The sequence below is a fragment of the Canis lupus genome, chromosome 2 (assembly GCF_011100685.1).
Source record: "Canis lupus familiaris isolate Mischka breed German Shepherd chromosome 2, alternate assembly UU_Cfam_GSD_1.0, whole genome shotgun sequence".
Lineage (NCBI taxonomy): Eukaryota > Metazoa > Chordata > Mammalia > Carnivora > Canidae > Canis > Canis lupus.
The window spans coordinates 36,689,227-36,704,053 of NC_049223.1; the positions used below are offsets into that span (position 1 = coordinate 36,689,227).

Genomic DNA, 14,827 nt, shown 5'->3' on the forward strand with positions numbered 1-14,827 from the left:
CCTCTCCTTGTCGCGCACCAGCTACTCTCAAGCCTTCATGGTTGGTTTAGGAACCATAAACCAAGGGCAGTCTGGAAGGCCCTTCCCCTCCGATTGCTGCTAATTACAACTCTTCTTATCCTTCTGGGCCTCTATCGAGTGCTACCTCTGTTGCAAAGCCTTCCGTGGTATCTCTAGTAAGTAGGGTCCTTCCTTCCTTCAGGGGCCTTGGAGCGCCTCGCCTAGCAATCAGGTCATTCTTTCTAGGATTCCATCGAGTTGTTGGCTTGTCTCTCCCCTCCAGTAGCTTAGCTTATGTATGAGAGCAAAGAATGCACGCTATCTTTGACTCGCCTATCACATGGGCTCTTATACCCAGAGGGAAGTCAACCAATACCAGCAAAGCCTCTGAAGAAAGAAATCCTCGGGAGCAGTGGTTGCTAGCACTTTTACCGCTTCCAGTTATTTACTCAGAAATTATGGGGTGCTTCCTAGTACTTGGCTTTAGGAGTTGGTTCTGTAATTAATATCTTGGCTCAGTGATGCGTTGCCCTACAATCACATGTGTTGCCTATGTTCTCTAGAGCCATTTGATACTGAGGTTACGCTATTATACCTACACTAAGATTTTGCTGAGCATTTCCCGGAGTTACACAAAAATGGAAAAATGTGGCCTGGCCATCAGTAGTGCTTTATCATATGTGCGTGCTCTCCCTGAAGGCATTTTAGAGAAAGCCCTGCACAATTCCACCAGGATCATAAACATCTTTTAAGAGCCATGAATTAGGAGGATAAAGTTTCCCAAACACTCAATTTACAAACTCAGAAAGCATCTGTTCATTCAATCATCTATCATCTTCTGCCCCTCCACACAGGCTCTGACAGTGTTTAGATGTAATGAATATCCTGATTTATTTCTCAACAGCTTGCTGTCTGTAAGGAAAACACATATTCAAGAAATATGTTCAGCAAGGTTCGGTGAGCACCTACTATGTGCCAACAGCGTGTCTGTGTTAACAACATACAAGTCAGGGTAGTTCTTTCTGTAGTCTGTGTTTTAGGGGTTAGGTATTTTCTGTTTTGTTATATAAAACTGAGAGCAGTTTAGGATTGATGTAGACAATCCTACTTTTTTTCTCTCTTTTTGCCTGCTTTGTTTTTATTTTAGGATAGACATTTATAAAACACAGCTGGCTAAATGCTAAATGCAGCTGTGAACAACAGAATTTAAATATATCTCTAATCCAGCAAACCTGGTTCTTGGCAAGGAAGGGGAAGAAGTTAATTGTTTTTTAATTTAATCTTACACACAGACACAGACACACACAAAGAGTAAAAGGGTAATGCAGCCAGAGGGTATGCTGAGTGATTTTTTTTTTTTTTTAAGTTCATTTTACTTGGATCCTGCAGGATAGGCAAAGCACTGAACTTGTGAGAACACTCTTCCTCTCTCTTCATCATGAGAGAAACCACCATTTTCTGAGCATTCGTTCTAGGCTGGGCAAGTGCTTAAGAGAGCCTTATCTGATTTACCTCATTGTACCCTCTGGGGTCGATGCCATTTACACCTGAAGAAACTAAGACTCAAAAAATGAACTTGCCTGGAGTCGCCCTGCTGGCTAGGGGTAGGATTGGAATTTACAGCCAGCTCCCTAACACCAGGGCCCATATTTGTAGCCACAGCTGGGATTTTTCTTCACCCACCTGCATTTTGAAACAATGGCACTAGAAACATACTTGTGAGGTGAGTAATGACAAGACTAGGAAAATGAAGAGTACTGTAAATGACTCTAAATTATGACTGTAAATGACAGTCATAATTACAGCCTAATTATGACTGTAAATGACATCTCGCTAAAGGACACATGCCAGAAATATGCTAGTTGGCCTACCCAAAAGAGCCCCCTGGATAAGTGTCTTTCTCTCTTTCGTATTTCAATAGTCTTCTTTTTCATAGTAATGTAGATATGCATGAATTTATTTTAGAAGATGGTTCAATACAGCATTATTAATATTAGTACCACAAACTGAATATCCAGTAATAGAGGGCTCATTAAACAAATTCTAGGGAAATGTACAGTCACAGTGAAGAATACTCTTTTAAAAGAATATAAAATGGAATGGAGAATGCCCATGATGTATCCCTCAGTGAAAAAGTAAAAGTCTATAAATACTGTATGATCCCATTGTTTTACGCATCCATGCCATCTATATGCACAGATAGACAGGTAGGTGGAAAGAGATGGACAGACACAAACACAGGAAAAGGACTAGAAAGATATCAATATTACCAGTCTTTTAATAGTGACTATCTCTGGATAATAGGTAAATCTTTTTTTCTGGTATTGCCTACATTTCCTATGATGAAGTACATGAATGATGTAAAGATAATTTTTAAATTACACATACTCATTAACCCAACAATTTCAGGAAGCAAATAGTTTTAAGTAGTATCCACTATGTACCAGGTGCTATGTGTTTCAAACATTTGAAAATAAAATAAAAACAAAAAAGGAATCTACTCATATCCCTGCTCCACTCAGAATTTGGATCATCTCCTTCTGGTCTTTTTCAGCGCAGTTTTTAAGATAGAGGAGTCACAAAGCAGGCAACCCTGAGCCCTGGTTATTAGGCATTTGTTCAGCCAGTAGGGGCCAACCGGCCCCAGAGCCCTGACTCTGCCACTTATAGCACCAGACATCACTGCCCCCTCAGCCTTAGCTCCATTATCATTAAATAGGATTAAGACTGATACCTGCCTTGTCAGTCTCTTGGAGGATTCAGTGAGTTTCTACAAGTAAAGTGCCTTAAAGTAGGCTACAAGTAATGCTGTTATTCTTACTATTATATGTAGAATAGCTACATTGCTATTCAATTTTGTTTTCTATCTCATTTCTTCCAAAGAGCATAAATAGTTGCATTTCTCTTGGACAGCAGAGACCACTATTCAGGTCCTTCAGGGATATAAAGTCAACTTTGAATTTTGTATGTAGGTGAGATCACTCAATCAAAGCCATTTGGCCTCATATCTAAGCCAAAGCTGTAAAGGACAGAGAGAGCCGCCAAGGTGGAAAGGAGCCTTTATATGCCTTTCAGAAGATCATGGGAGCCAATGTTGGACAAATCTTACTTAATTGGGTTTGGAAACCCAATAAATACGGCTAGTTATAGGCAATAGGACATCTAAACTTTTACTGCTTTATTTTGACTACCTCTTGACTTTGGGGCTTGGTGTCTACTTTGTCTTACAAAAGTGGGATACTGTCTTGTGATTCTTTGGAAGGAGAACATGCAGTGACAGGCTGATTCTTGCAAGAGCCTGCCTATTTCTAGCTGTGGCACTGCCTTGCTCCAGCCTAGCCACCACCGTCTCCTTTCTGCATGATTCTTAGCCCTGCTAAGACACGTCCTTCCTACCCTCCTGACCCTCTTAGAGACCCGTCTGTTCTCCACTCAGGACCTGATAAGCATCTTAAAATGTCAATCATTGTGTGTCACCTCCTCATTCTGATCCCCAGTGGCTTTCCACTGCCCTCAGACAAAACCCCCAACTTTTAACATGACTCCACATCTCTGCATGATCTGTTCTTTGCACACGTCTCCAGCTTGAGCACGTTTCCCCTTTGTCCATGATGCCGAAGTATCCTGGCTTTCTCTTGGAGTTCTAGAACACACCAAGTACTTGCTCACCTCAGAGACTTACCCCATATTCTTCCTTCCACAAAGAATATTCTTGGCCTTATTCTTTGCATGACACCCCTCATTCTTCTGGCCTTCACTTCTGTGCCACCACCTTATAGAGGCTTTCCCTGTCTACCTAATTTGTAATGGCTTCTCTTATTCCAGTGCCTTCTGTGTCCTTTTTACAGAAGTGATCTTAACACAGTTCTACTTATTGCATTTACTTATTTGTTGGCTTACTTGGCGTGTGTGTATGTGCTCAGTGTTGCCTACCTTGTTAGAATGTAAGCTCCTGGGGTGCCTGGGTGGCTGAGTTAGTTAAGCATCTGCCTTCAGCTCAGGTCATGATCCCAGAATCCTGGAATCGAGCCCCACGTTGAGCCCCACGTTGAGCCCCACATTGAGCCCCACATCGGGCTCCCTGCTCGGGTGGGGGGGGGGGGCTGCATCTCCCTCTCCCTCTGCCCCTCCCCCTGCTCCTTCTCTCTCTCTCTTTCTCTCACACACACACACACACTCTCTCTCTCTCTCTCAAATGAATGAATAAAATCTTTAAAAAAAAAAAAAAAAAAAGAATGTAAGCTCCCCCAGGGCAGGGACTGTATCCTTCCCTGTTGTTGTGTACTCTGGCAAACCCCCTCAAAGAGAAGGTGCCCAATAAATATGAAAGAAAGGGAGGGGGGAGGAAGGAAGTCTCCGAAAAGGGGGCTGCTTTTCTAGGCAGCCCAGTTTCCAGTGAATGTGGGCAGTGTGTCCTGCTTAGCCCTAGCATTACGGTGCAAGTTTAAAAATAAAACCCCTGGGTGGAGTGAGAAGCCCTTAGAGAGGATGGGGGAGAGATAATGAGAAACATGAGCGGCCAACGCAGGCCCAGCAGGATGTGGGACCAGCCAGAAAGAGAGAGGGCCCTTGACTCCGGGGAAACAGACTTTGGGGCTGTAATGGTCTGACGAATGTAGGACTACTAATTAGTCACCAGAGGTCTTTCTCTTGATCTGCAGCATAAAGAGACTCCAAAGTAGTCAATTCAGGCTGTGATTCCATCCTACAACAAGACATGTTGCGAGCTTTTTTGAAGAGACGTTCTCTATAATTGCTAAGACAGGGGCCCCCACACCCTGCAACTGACAGCCGTTCCATCAGGAGAAGGGAAGGCCGGGAGGTAACTGAGACGATGAAGCCTGCTTTGGCTCACCCTCCCCCTGACCCTCCCCAGGGCCCATCCCAGCGTGGGATCTGAACCTCCCACCACAGTAGAGCCTCGGCCAGACATCCTAAGGTATATCCGCCCTCCAAAGGCTTGGCTCAGTGCTGGGGCAGCGTAAGTCAGGGAGGGTCAGGTCAATGGGTCACTAGAGACAACTCGGACATCGCCTTGGAAATGCTCTGCCCCCATGTGCACTGCCTGCGTTTGGATCCACCCTGAAGCAGCTGTGTGTTAAATCCTTGGGCCTTGGTGGGAGGTGGAGAGGCATCTGGGGAAGGTCAGAGTGGGTCACGAAGGGGTCCACCTCCTTTAAGGAAGACCATCAGTCTTCAGGCCTTCATGAGAAGTCTGACGTCCCAGGGGAGCAGCAGGCTGAAAATACATAATCTGGGCCCAGCCTCTGTGGTGCAAGGATGGGCTGAGAGGAGTGGGGGTGCTGCCAGCATTCCCCTTCCCACAATGCATCTCTCTGTGCTGCTCCAGAAGCCAGGCGATGCGCTCACGGTCACCTGGTGCAAGCGAATATTTGCACGCCTTTAAAACATTGATCACCACTGGGTGTTTTTTCCATCTCCACAGCTCTGTGATGGTCAAGAAGGCCACAAAGGAAGGAGCACAGAGAGAGACAGCTGGAGCTTTACACACCACGCTTAGCCTCCAACCTCCAACTCTCTAGAGGCCTCTCTTGTAGAGAAACATAAAACATAAAGCTTAAAAGAGGATCAGTTCCCTACCCAAGGCCACTCAGGAGGGAGGGGCAGAGCACTGGACCGGCCGAAAGCAAAATCCAGGCCAGGCCAGCCTACAGCGGTCTGTGGCTTTCATCCTTGCAGTTGGATTCTCAAATGATTTAAGCTCAAAGTCCCGGACCAGGGCCCTAGGGCAGAATCTGCGAGGAGTCTATGCCCTGAGGAACCCCATGCCCCTGGACCGTGGGAATCCCAGAGCCACTGTGTGAATTGAGCTGAAGGAGCCTGCGGAAGATGACTCCTTCTTTAATTGTTTGTTGGAAACGCCCTCAGCCTGAAACTGCTGAACGAGTAGCTTGTGTCTGTTTCATGCTTCAGCTCTTCAAAGGGTCTCCTGCTTTCTTGGCTAGTTCTAGGTTCCTGACACGAGGGCTGTAAGTGCTGAGAAAGCACAGGGTGATAATTGTCCCTTGGAACAAAAATAAAAGCTGATGGCAGAACAGCAGGACGGCAGGTGACCTTCATGTCCTAGGCACATTTTTTTAGACGAAATGAATTCTTGCAAAAGCTTCTAAAAAAGCCTTAGCCAGACTGCAGACTTGTCAGTAGCAATAATTAATGTTTTATTGGGCAAATACCATGCTGTGTGTTGCATACTAAAACATTTTTGGTCCTTTACCTGTACTGTTTCACTAGTCTTAACCCAATGCTAGGAGAGAGCAACGTCTAGCATCGATAATGTAATGCGGAATGGACTTCACCTCTATTAACTCACATACTCCTGGCCACAACCCCAGGAAATAGGTGCCCTTATTCCATTTTACAGAAATGGAAGTGTCTAACTCAGCCAGGGCCATACATCTATTGGGAGTCAGAGCCAGAATTCAAACGCAGCCTCACCCCAGAGTCCATGCTCTTGACCATCTTGCTACCCTACCGTTAGGCACCACAGACTGTCATTCTGGACTAATGAAAGGGTAATGAGAGCAGTGGGTCAGAATTGGAACTATGAGATGAATCTTGGGCTTCTTTGTTTACTCTCTTTCCAAGGAGCTTAGAACTCTGCTTACAGAGCCCTCAGCAAAAGTCATCCAGGATCAGCTGGGGAGAATGGCAGCAAGTTTTTTGTGGCCACCTGAGCGAAGATTTTATCCTTGCTCCTGTAACTTAAATTCCATATCACTAAAGCCCAACCCACCCATGACTCTGAACCAGGGGAATGTTCTCTGGGCTGGAGACTTGCTCTGTGCGGGCTCCAGGGAGGGACTGGAGCCTTCATCTCAGCTCTCCTCACATTGCCATTTCTAAACTCTGACAGAGATCTTGAGAAAGGACAAGAAGAATCTCATTTTCTAGACGCTCTTTTAGGTCCCCAGAAGTACTAGTGTAGCACTTTGCACACATTGATTAATTGATGCAAATTGCTTCTATTCCCATCAGACCAATGGTGAAGGCAAAGATGCATTGTTCCATCTGCCTCCTTGGGTGCGAGGGCTGGAACACACCAGATCAGCGTCTCCCTTCTAGGTGTCTGACATCACTTGTTTGCCTTCGATGCACAGTAGCCAAAAGAAGTTATTCGTCTCTAAGCATGAATAATACAACAAAGCTGGATTTTTCCAGGCAACCAAAATGAGTCCTCTGAAGAGATGAGACTAAGCTGGCTAAGCCAGAGTAGATGGCACAGAGCATGGGGACCGGGGCGGGGGGGGGGGGGGGGGGTGTTCTCCTAAGTCAGGGTCAGAGGCACTTGGTGCAAACTTGTCAGCTTTGCTTCAGATGTGATGCACCGCTTTCTAGAGCTATGAGGAGCAACAGAGTGCAAGATCCCACTGCTGCCCTTGGCCTTGGCTTTCCCACACCAAGACTGAGTGATGCACTCACTCATTCATTGGGCCAGTATTTACTGAGCACTTGCTCTGTAGCTAGGATCTGTCCTAGGGATACAGCACAAAACAAAATAGATAAGATCCTGCTCTCACGAGGCTCATGCTATGTTCCAGAGGGGAGGATGGGTAATAGTAAGTTTTAAAAAATTGACAGGAAAAATATAGACTGACTAGTGCCATGATAGGAAGAGACAGGAAAGAAAGCCTCTTTGGGGAATTGCCGAGAGAGGTGAGGCCCGAGGGTGAAAAGATCTGCTATGTGAAGAATAGGGTAGAGCATTCCAGGCAGATGCAATGGCAGTCATAAAGTCGGAGAGGCAGGTAAGGACATGGAACTGTAGAGGAACAGAGTAGAGGCCAGCAGGGCTTGAGTGGGTCAGGGGGTCTTGCTCCCCAAAAGGCCTCAGGCTGCTTACTCACCTTCTTGAAAATCACTTCTCTTCTCCAAAGTGTGCTAAGAACCTGCTCCAAGAACTCATCCTTGCTTAGCCAAATGCTGTCCCTCTTTAGAAAGAAACAGGAAGAGAGTTCTTCTTGTGGCAGGCGGGACACATGGCAAAGGCGTGGAATTGGTTTTACATTGGGACCACCCGGGCGGATGATGCCAGCAACCACTGGCACTGGGAGAGCTTTGCCAGTGGTGGGAGCGGTGTGCGGTGGTGGGGCACTCGGCCCCCGCGAGGGCTGCAGGCCCAAGCCGCGACTTGCCTGCTCCAGGCCCGTCTCACTGCTGCTCCCATGAGCTCAGGAATAAGGCAACATTTGGCTTTGCTCTGCTCCTTTCAGACGCCTCTCTGCCCACTTTCAGCCCTGATACCCTCGGGGGTCTTTCTGGGCTTCCTGCCCTTACCTCCTTCCCAGTCACAACCTGAATCTCTGCCATCTTCCAGGGCCCCACTGAATAATTAGCCTCTGGAATGCATGCCTGCCCCTGTAGCTGCAGGCGAAGTGCAGCAAGCAGAGAGGTTCTGTTCCAAGGCCTCTCTTTGTCCTCCAACTGATGCTAAACATGGGGCTGCCTGGTCAACCCATCTGAGGTGCCAAGCTTGCTAATTAACCTCGCTGACAGGAGAGAACTATACCTATTTGACCCTTAGCAACAGGACCCTGACAAACACCTAGAAAGTGCTCTGTTGAGGGTCGACCATGGCTAGAACATGTTTTTAGGAAGCGTCCTGGAATTCAGTCCCTAGAGGCAATGTAGCCAACCTCAGGTTTGTGAGCTCCAGAAGCCTGATGTCTTGCTCTAGGGGGGAACCACTGCTAAACCATACCATTGGCATCTCTATTCCAGCTTTCCTTTTCTTGAAAGGAATTGGCCCTATATAGGATCGCTTTCTTCTCTGGCCTTCTATGGTTCTCTTTTGAAGCACCTAAATCATTATCACAACGGCCATGGTCCGGCCCCCTCCTGGGCCTTGAGTTCTGACTGGCTCCTCTTCTTCCCTGCATTTCAGCCACACTGGCCTTTCCTCCACTCCTTGGCAATGCCACACTTCCTCATCCCATGTGACCTTGGCCATACTCTTTCCTCCATCTGAAACACTCATCTCTCACCCAGGCGCCCCACATCTGAATCCAGGCATCACGAGCTCACCAAAGCTTTTCCAGACCCCTCTGACTGAGTCTGGTATTGTTTTTGCTTTCCTGAGACACTCAGGAGAAGTACTACGTGATTGAAGTCTGTGTCCCTACCTGGTCTCTAGCTTCCATGAAGGTAGGGACCCATCCATTCCAGGCTCTGTAGCCGTAGTGTTGCACATGCTCCCTGCACACAGGTGGTATCCCACAGGATGAGTGAAATGGACCCGAAGTGAGCATTAATGACCCTCTAGGATCCCTCGTCCCAGTCCCCAGTCTCTCTCCTTTTTCTCTTCCTGCCTCTTTGTTTCTTTACATTTCCTTACCTCCTCCCTCCTCATTCTTGCTATTCATTCCTCCTTCTTTTCTGGGACTTGGACCTACCTGTGACTCCCGTGAACACTGTTTAAGCCAACAGAAGAACAGTCACAAGTTAAAGACAAGAGATCATTGTCATAGCTTGGTATGATGCGTTTACCTAAGCTAGATTACCCCAAACTCAGGGCCTGCAGGGGGAATGTTGGACTCTGGTTCCCACTATCATAGTTTGCTAGGGCTCCCATAACCAAGTACCATGGACTGCGTGGCTCAAACAACAGAAGTATATAGTATATATACTTCTGGAGGCCAGAAGTCCAAAACTGAGGTATCGGTAGGGCTGGCTCCTCCTGAGAGCAGTGAGGGAAAGAGCTGTTCCAGGCCTCTCTCCATCTTGTAGATGGCCACTAGCTCTTTCTGAGCCTGTGAGGGAGGGATCCAGGCCTCTGTCCATGACTTGTAGATGGCCCTCTTTTCCCTGTGTCTTCATGTCATCCCACTAGATGTGTCTCTGTGTCACAATTTCCCCATTTTATAAGGATGCCAGTCATAGAGGATTAGGTCCCACCCTAACGACATCATTTAAACTTGAATTTCTTTGTAAAGACTTCTCCAAGCCAGGTCACATTCTGATATTCGGGAGCAGAGGGGAAGTTAGGACTTCAGTGTGTAAATTTAAGCAGAGGACCTAGTTCACCTCATAACATCTCCTTCCACCCATCCATTGCCCCAACCCTTTTTGAGTTACTGAAGGAGAAAAAAATAGGGAAGCACAGGGACACCTTCTCTTCTGAGGAAGTTTTTTTTTTTTCTTTATTTTTATTTATTTTGTTTTTTAAAGATTTTATTTATTTATTCATGATAGTCACACAGAGAGAGACAGAGAGGCAGAGACACAGGCAGAGGGAGAAGCAGGCTCCATGCACCGGGAGCCCGACGTGGGATTCGATCCCGGGTCTCCAGGATCGCACCCTGAGCCAAAGGCAGGCGCCAAACCGCTGCGCCACCCAAGGGATCCCTCTTCTGAGGAAGTTATATGGGAGCCTAGCACTGGAAGTGGACAGGAGAGGAGTATGAACCCAAGAGCAAGAAGAGAAAGACCAAATTGATGAACAGCTAAAACTTTGCTTGTTGCCTGGCTTAGAGGTCACAAGCCACTGCCATGGTAATTGGCTCATCCTGAGTTCATACCCCAGATCAGCCACTTACTAGCAGTGGGGCTGTTGCCCTCCCTTGTAAAAGGTGGGTAAGGACTGCACCTAACTGCTGGGATGGCCGTGAAGACCGAGTGAGGGTAGAGATGGAGGGTTTGCTGTGTGCCAGGCACGTAGTAAGTCAGTGTGCAGCAGGTGTGCTGTCGTCCATCTTACTATCAGGGGAGGGCTTGTCCCAGGAAGATGGTCATTCCAGAAGAAGGTGATGACAAGGAAGAGACTTATTGTCACTGATAGAAGCCAAATGGCTCTGTGTTCTTGTTCACAGTAACGAAGAGAAAAGAACCAGAGCAGTGATCGGACTTTAGCTGTGGCCCTTGGACCAAAGACGGAATCCCCTGGACCACCCCTATCCCAAGAAAATGCAGAATCCTGGGTCCCTCGGGAACCAGGCTAAACCTAGGTACCTGATTTTTTTTTTTTTAAATAAGCTCCATTGTGATTGTTATGCATGTGAAAGTTTGAAAACCACAGGCCCTGGAGAGACTGAGATGAGTCTTCTCCAAAGGAGCCCCCACATCTACACTTCCCTGGCACAAGGTGGGAATGCCTCTCACACCTGCCCCCATCACTAGCATTCCTTGGACAAAGAGAGGTGGTCTTGAGCAATTGTGCGTTAAGCCAAGCACGAGTACCTGGCACAGAGTAAGGGCTCAGGAAATGCTGGCAACCAGCACAGAAGCCCTTCGAATTCGGAATGCTCAGAGATACAAGCAAAACGCCATGCCAGTGCCAAAAGGTGTCCCTAGTGGCCACTCATAGAGGGTCACTTCAGACTTTGGAATAAATGGACTTGTGGACACCCTTTTAAGACCCACCTTTCAGTAATAATAGCAAATACATAGTCTTTGCTATAAGCCAGGCACGGTGCTCAGAGCATTACTCATTTGATCCTTTCACCGACAAGAATGGTACTTTATTATCCCACTTTACAGATGATGAAACTGAGGCATAAGGCCACAGGACTAATAAATGGCACAGTCTGGGTTCAAGCCCCAGGGAGTTCAGCTGCAGAATCTATGCCCTTGGCCACCCTGTTAGGCTGCCTCTCTTAAGTAGTGATATTTAGGAATCAGACCATGACTATTCCCTTCCCACAGGTCCAGATGCTTATCCTTATTCCCATACCTTGGACTCTGCCTCCCAGCTGAGTTAGACATCCTGTCAGTCCAGGCCAGAGAATGCTCTGTTACCTGCCCACCCAGGTAGGTGCCCTCCCTTCTCTGCCATTGCATGGGCTTGATCCAGTTGTAACTTTTGATGGGACACCTTGTCTCTACTCGATGAACATTTGTTGATTAGCAGATCCTTTTTTTAAAAGGATTTTATTTATTTATTTATTTACTTACTTACTTATTTATGAGACACACACACACACACACACACACACACAGAGGCAGAGACACAGGCAGAGGGAGAAGCAGGCTCCATGCAGGGAGCCTGACGTGGGACTCAGTCCCGGGTCTCCAGGATCATGCCCTGGGCCAAAGGCGGCGCTAAATCGCTGAGCCACCGGGGCTGCCCAGCAGATCCTTTTTCAAGGGAAAGAAACTCATTCGCCTATAATTTGTGTTATGTGTAGGTGTAGACTTACCTAAAACAGGGTATGCCTGTGACACAAATGACTACAGATGATTTATCCAGTAGCTCAAATCAAGGAGTATTACATTAGCCAAGCAACACCTATTTGATGAAGTGGAAGGGGTATGCCTCCACTCTGCAGCATCACTAATTCCTAGATGCCAACACAGCAGGCCTGGTAGCCTCATGATCCTCCAGAGTTCACGCAGGATCCACAGAATGTATGTCAGCAGATTAAGCAAGCACACTGTCTGTCCCGGGGTCAGGCATCCCTTCCCTAAGTGTAAATGAGCATATGATGTCCATCTACCATCGCCACTGCAAGTATAATCACCATGGTTGATGCTACTGGCCTGTGAGGTCAAACCACTTAATGAAGCAGATAGTGTCTCCTTAAACCCTTTATAGAACCAAGCCATATATACATATGTCTGCACCAGATTTGGGAGGCAGTTTACAAGAAACTCAGTGTTTTCTCTTCTTAATTCTTTGTGTATTAACTTTGATTTGGACTAAGTACCTCATTTGCAAATCCATTTACTCATACTAAAAAAGGCAGGGTCAACACAAGAAGGTGTCCAGTGTTCACCAGCTGCCCCTCAGCAGCAATTTGATGATCTTGCCTTCAGATATACAATCTCAAAAGGGGAATTTCCTCAGAAGCCCTCAATGACCAACACAAAGAAAACAAAGGAAAAGGGAATTTGTGACTGTGAATCACAGTCTCCACCAAAATCCACACTCATTCACCCGCACAGCCCCAGTAAACAGCTGGCCAGCACTTCACCAGACACCACTTTGCAAAGCCAGGCTCATTTCTTTTCAACCCTTTGCCCCCATCAGGCTGGCTCAGCCTCCCACAGAGCCTGGCTCGTCCTTTGCTGGATGCTTGTGTCCCCGTCGCCCATTGGTGTGCACAGAGCTAAATCATAAACAATCACATCCCTGTAGGGAATGAAAGGGAAAGTGCCCAAGCAGAAAAGAATGCAGAAAAGTGGGAGTGGATTAAAACAGCTGGAGAAAGCACAGAGTGTTTACATTCTGCAGAGTCACAGAGGGAACCCAGATAAGCTGGGTTCCTCTTGGGTCTCTGAAAAATGGGTACTTGATTGGATACCTGGATTCTACCCCAGGCCTGGAGGTTAGACTTGTCAAGTGCTCTGCTCTAGAAGCTGTACACTTGGGGCATGTAATCGGGACATGGGTGTGGCTAGCCATTCTCTGCTGGTGCCTGTCTGCAGGGGTACTGAGAGGAGGATGTGATTTTCAAAGGAGATCACAAGGAAGGTAAGGAATAACCCAGGGGGCTGCTGGGGCCACAGAATGCCAGCCTGTCGAATCACCATCAGCTAATCCTATATTTCAGCCTGACATTTCTCCCCAAATGTTGATAAAGTCTGAGGTGCCCACCCGGAGAACAGACTTCCCGAGGCAGCTGAATGTCCAGGCTCCGCCAGGGTGAGCATGACACAGCAGGCTAACACCAGCCGGACTCACCAAAGCCACAGATTTTGGCTTCTGCCGAACCCAAGGGGCCACATCCAGCCCGTTAGTAAATGAGAACTTTCTGCCCTTTGCAGTCCTCACCAGCCTGGCAGTGGAGGAACAGAGGTGCCGGGCAGCGCTGGGCATGATTATTTTTACCATCTCTAAACTCCGGGTGCTATTTTTACCTGCCTGGGCCGTTAGCAAGCCCTTCCCCCAGAGCAGTCTGCGTCATCCATCGTCTAAGCCGCCGAGCCAGAGGTGAGCTGCTCGGTGTCCCCCAGTGGTATCTGCTTAAAGCATCCTACTGCCTCAACTTTCCCCGATTATCTTCCCTCTCGTGTTGTTGTTGTCCTTGCACTTGGACACACCCCCACACACCCCCACACACCCCCTCAGCTCTGCATGTAACAGAGTCCTTTGTTCCCCAGAACAGAGACTCAGATTCTTACCTGAAAAACTTGCAGGCTGAGGACTGTGCCTCTTGGTCCAAGGGGAGAGGGAATCCGTCTGCTCCCAGTCACTGTCGCAGTGCTGCAGCTGCTTCCCGAGCAGCCCCACGCCGGCTCGGAGCTTCTGGGTTACTGCAGCTCTGTGTGGGGAGAGGGGACGGGCCGTGGCACGCGCATCAGGTCGCCGGTCCGCCTCCAGACCGTGCCACAGAGTCGCCACCGTCCAGCAGGGCTGTGTGGGAAGCGGGGAGGCCGGTGGGGGGGGGGGGGGGTGGGCAGCGTCAGGCTCTCCGTCTCCCCCTGGCCTTGGTTGTCAGCAGAGGGGACCTGCCTTCAGACAGCAGCCCACGCTGCCCCCCCGGGACACACACGAGCTCTCGGTGCCCAGGTCTGACGGCCAGCAGCGGCGGGGCCGTGTGAGCGGGGCTTGTCTCGGGCACCGCTGAGCCGAGTGGCCTGCCGGCCTGTCTGAGCAGAATCCTGTTTATTTGGAAGGCTCAGTCGCCGGGGAAACAGCAGGTCGCGGCTCAGAGACGCTCCTCTGGAATCCGAAGGCTGCTGGGTGAAAGAGTCCTTCTCTGACATCTGGCACCCCGCACGGGTGTCGGTGTCTGTGTGTGGCGGGGCGTGCGTGTGAGTCTGTGCCCTTCCCAGAGCCAAGCCTCGCAGGGGGCACGGCGAAGCCACTCAGGGCCGGGCCGCCCAGGCCGGGGCTGCGGAGTGAGCCCGTCTCCCTTCCCCGCAGCAGAGC

At 48.4% G+C, this 14,827-nt stretch overlaps 1 protein-coding gene across 2 annotated transcripts in view; it reads right to left on the reverse strand.

Annotated features, from left to right (window-relative positions):
- Positions 1-14,343, reverse strand: part of FGF1 (fibroblast growth factor 1) — an 86,438-nt gene extending 72,095 nt beyond the window's left edge. The window contains exon 1 of one of the 2 annotated variants that reach the window (XM_038530481.1): positions 14,077-14,343. Coding sequence is in view for 1 of the 2 variants with exons in the window: in XM_038530480.1 (XP_038386408.1) it covers positions 13,813-13,859 (47 nt within the window). In the remaining variant the exon portion in view is untranslated. Of the gene's footprint in view, positions 1-13,812; positions 13,955-14,076 lie in introns of those variants that run through there. The other variant, XM_038530480.1, reaches the window with a different exon arrangement.
- Positions 14,344-14,827: the final 484 nt, after the last annotated feature.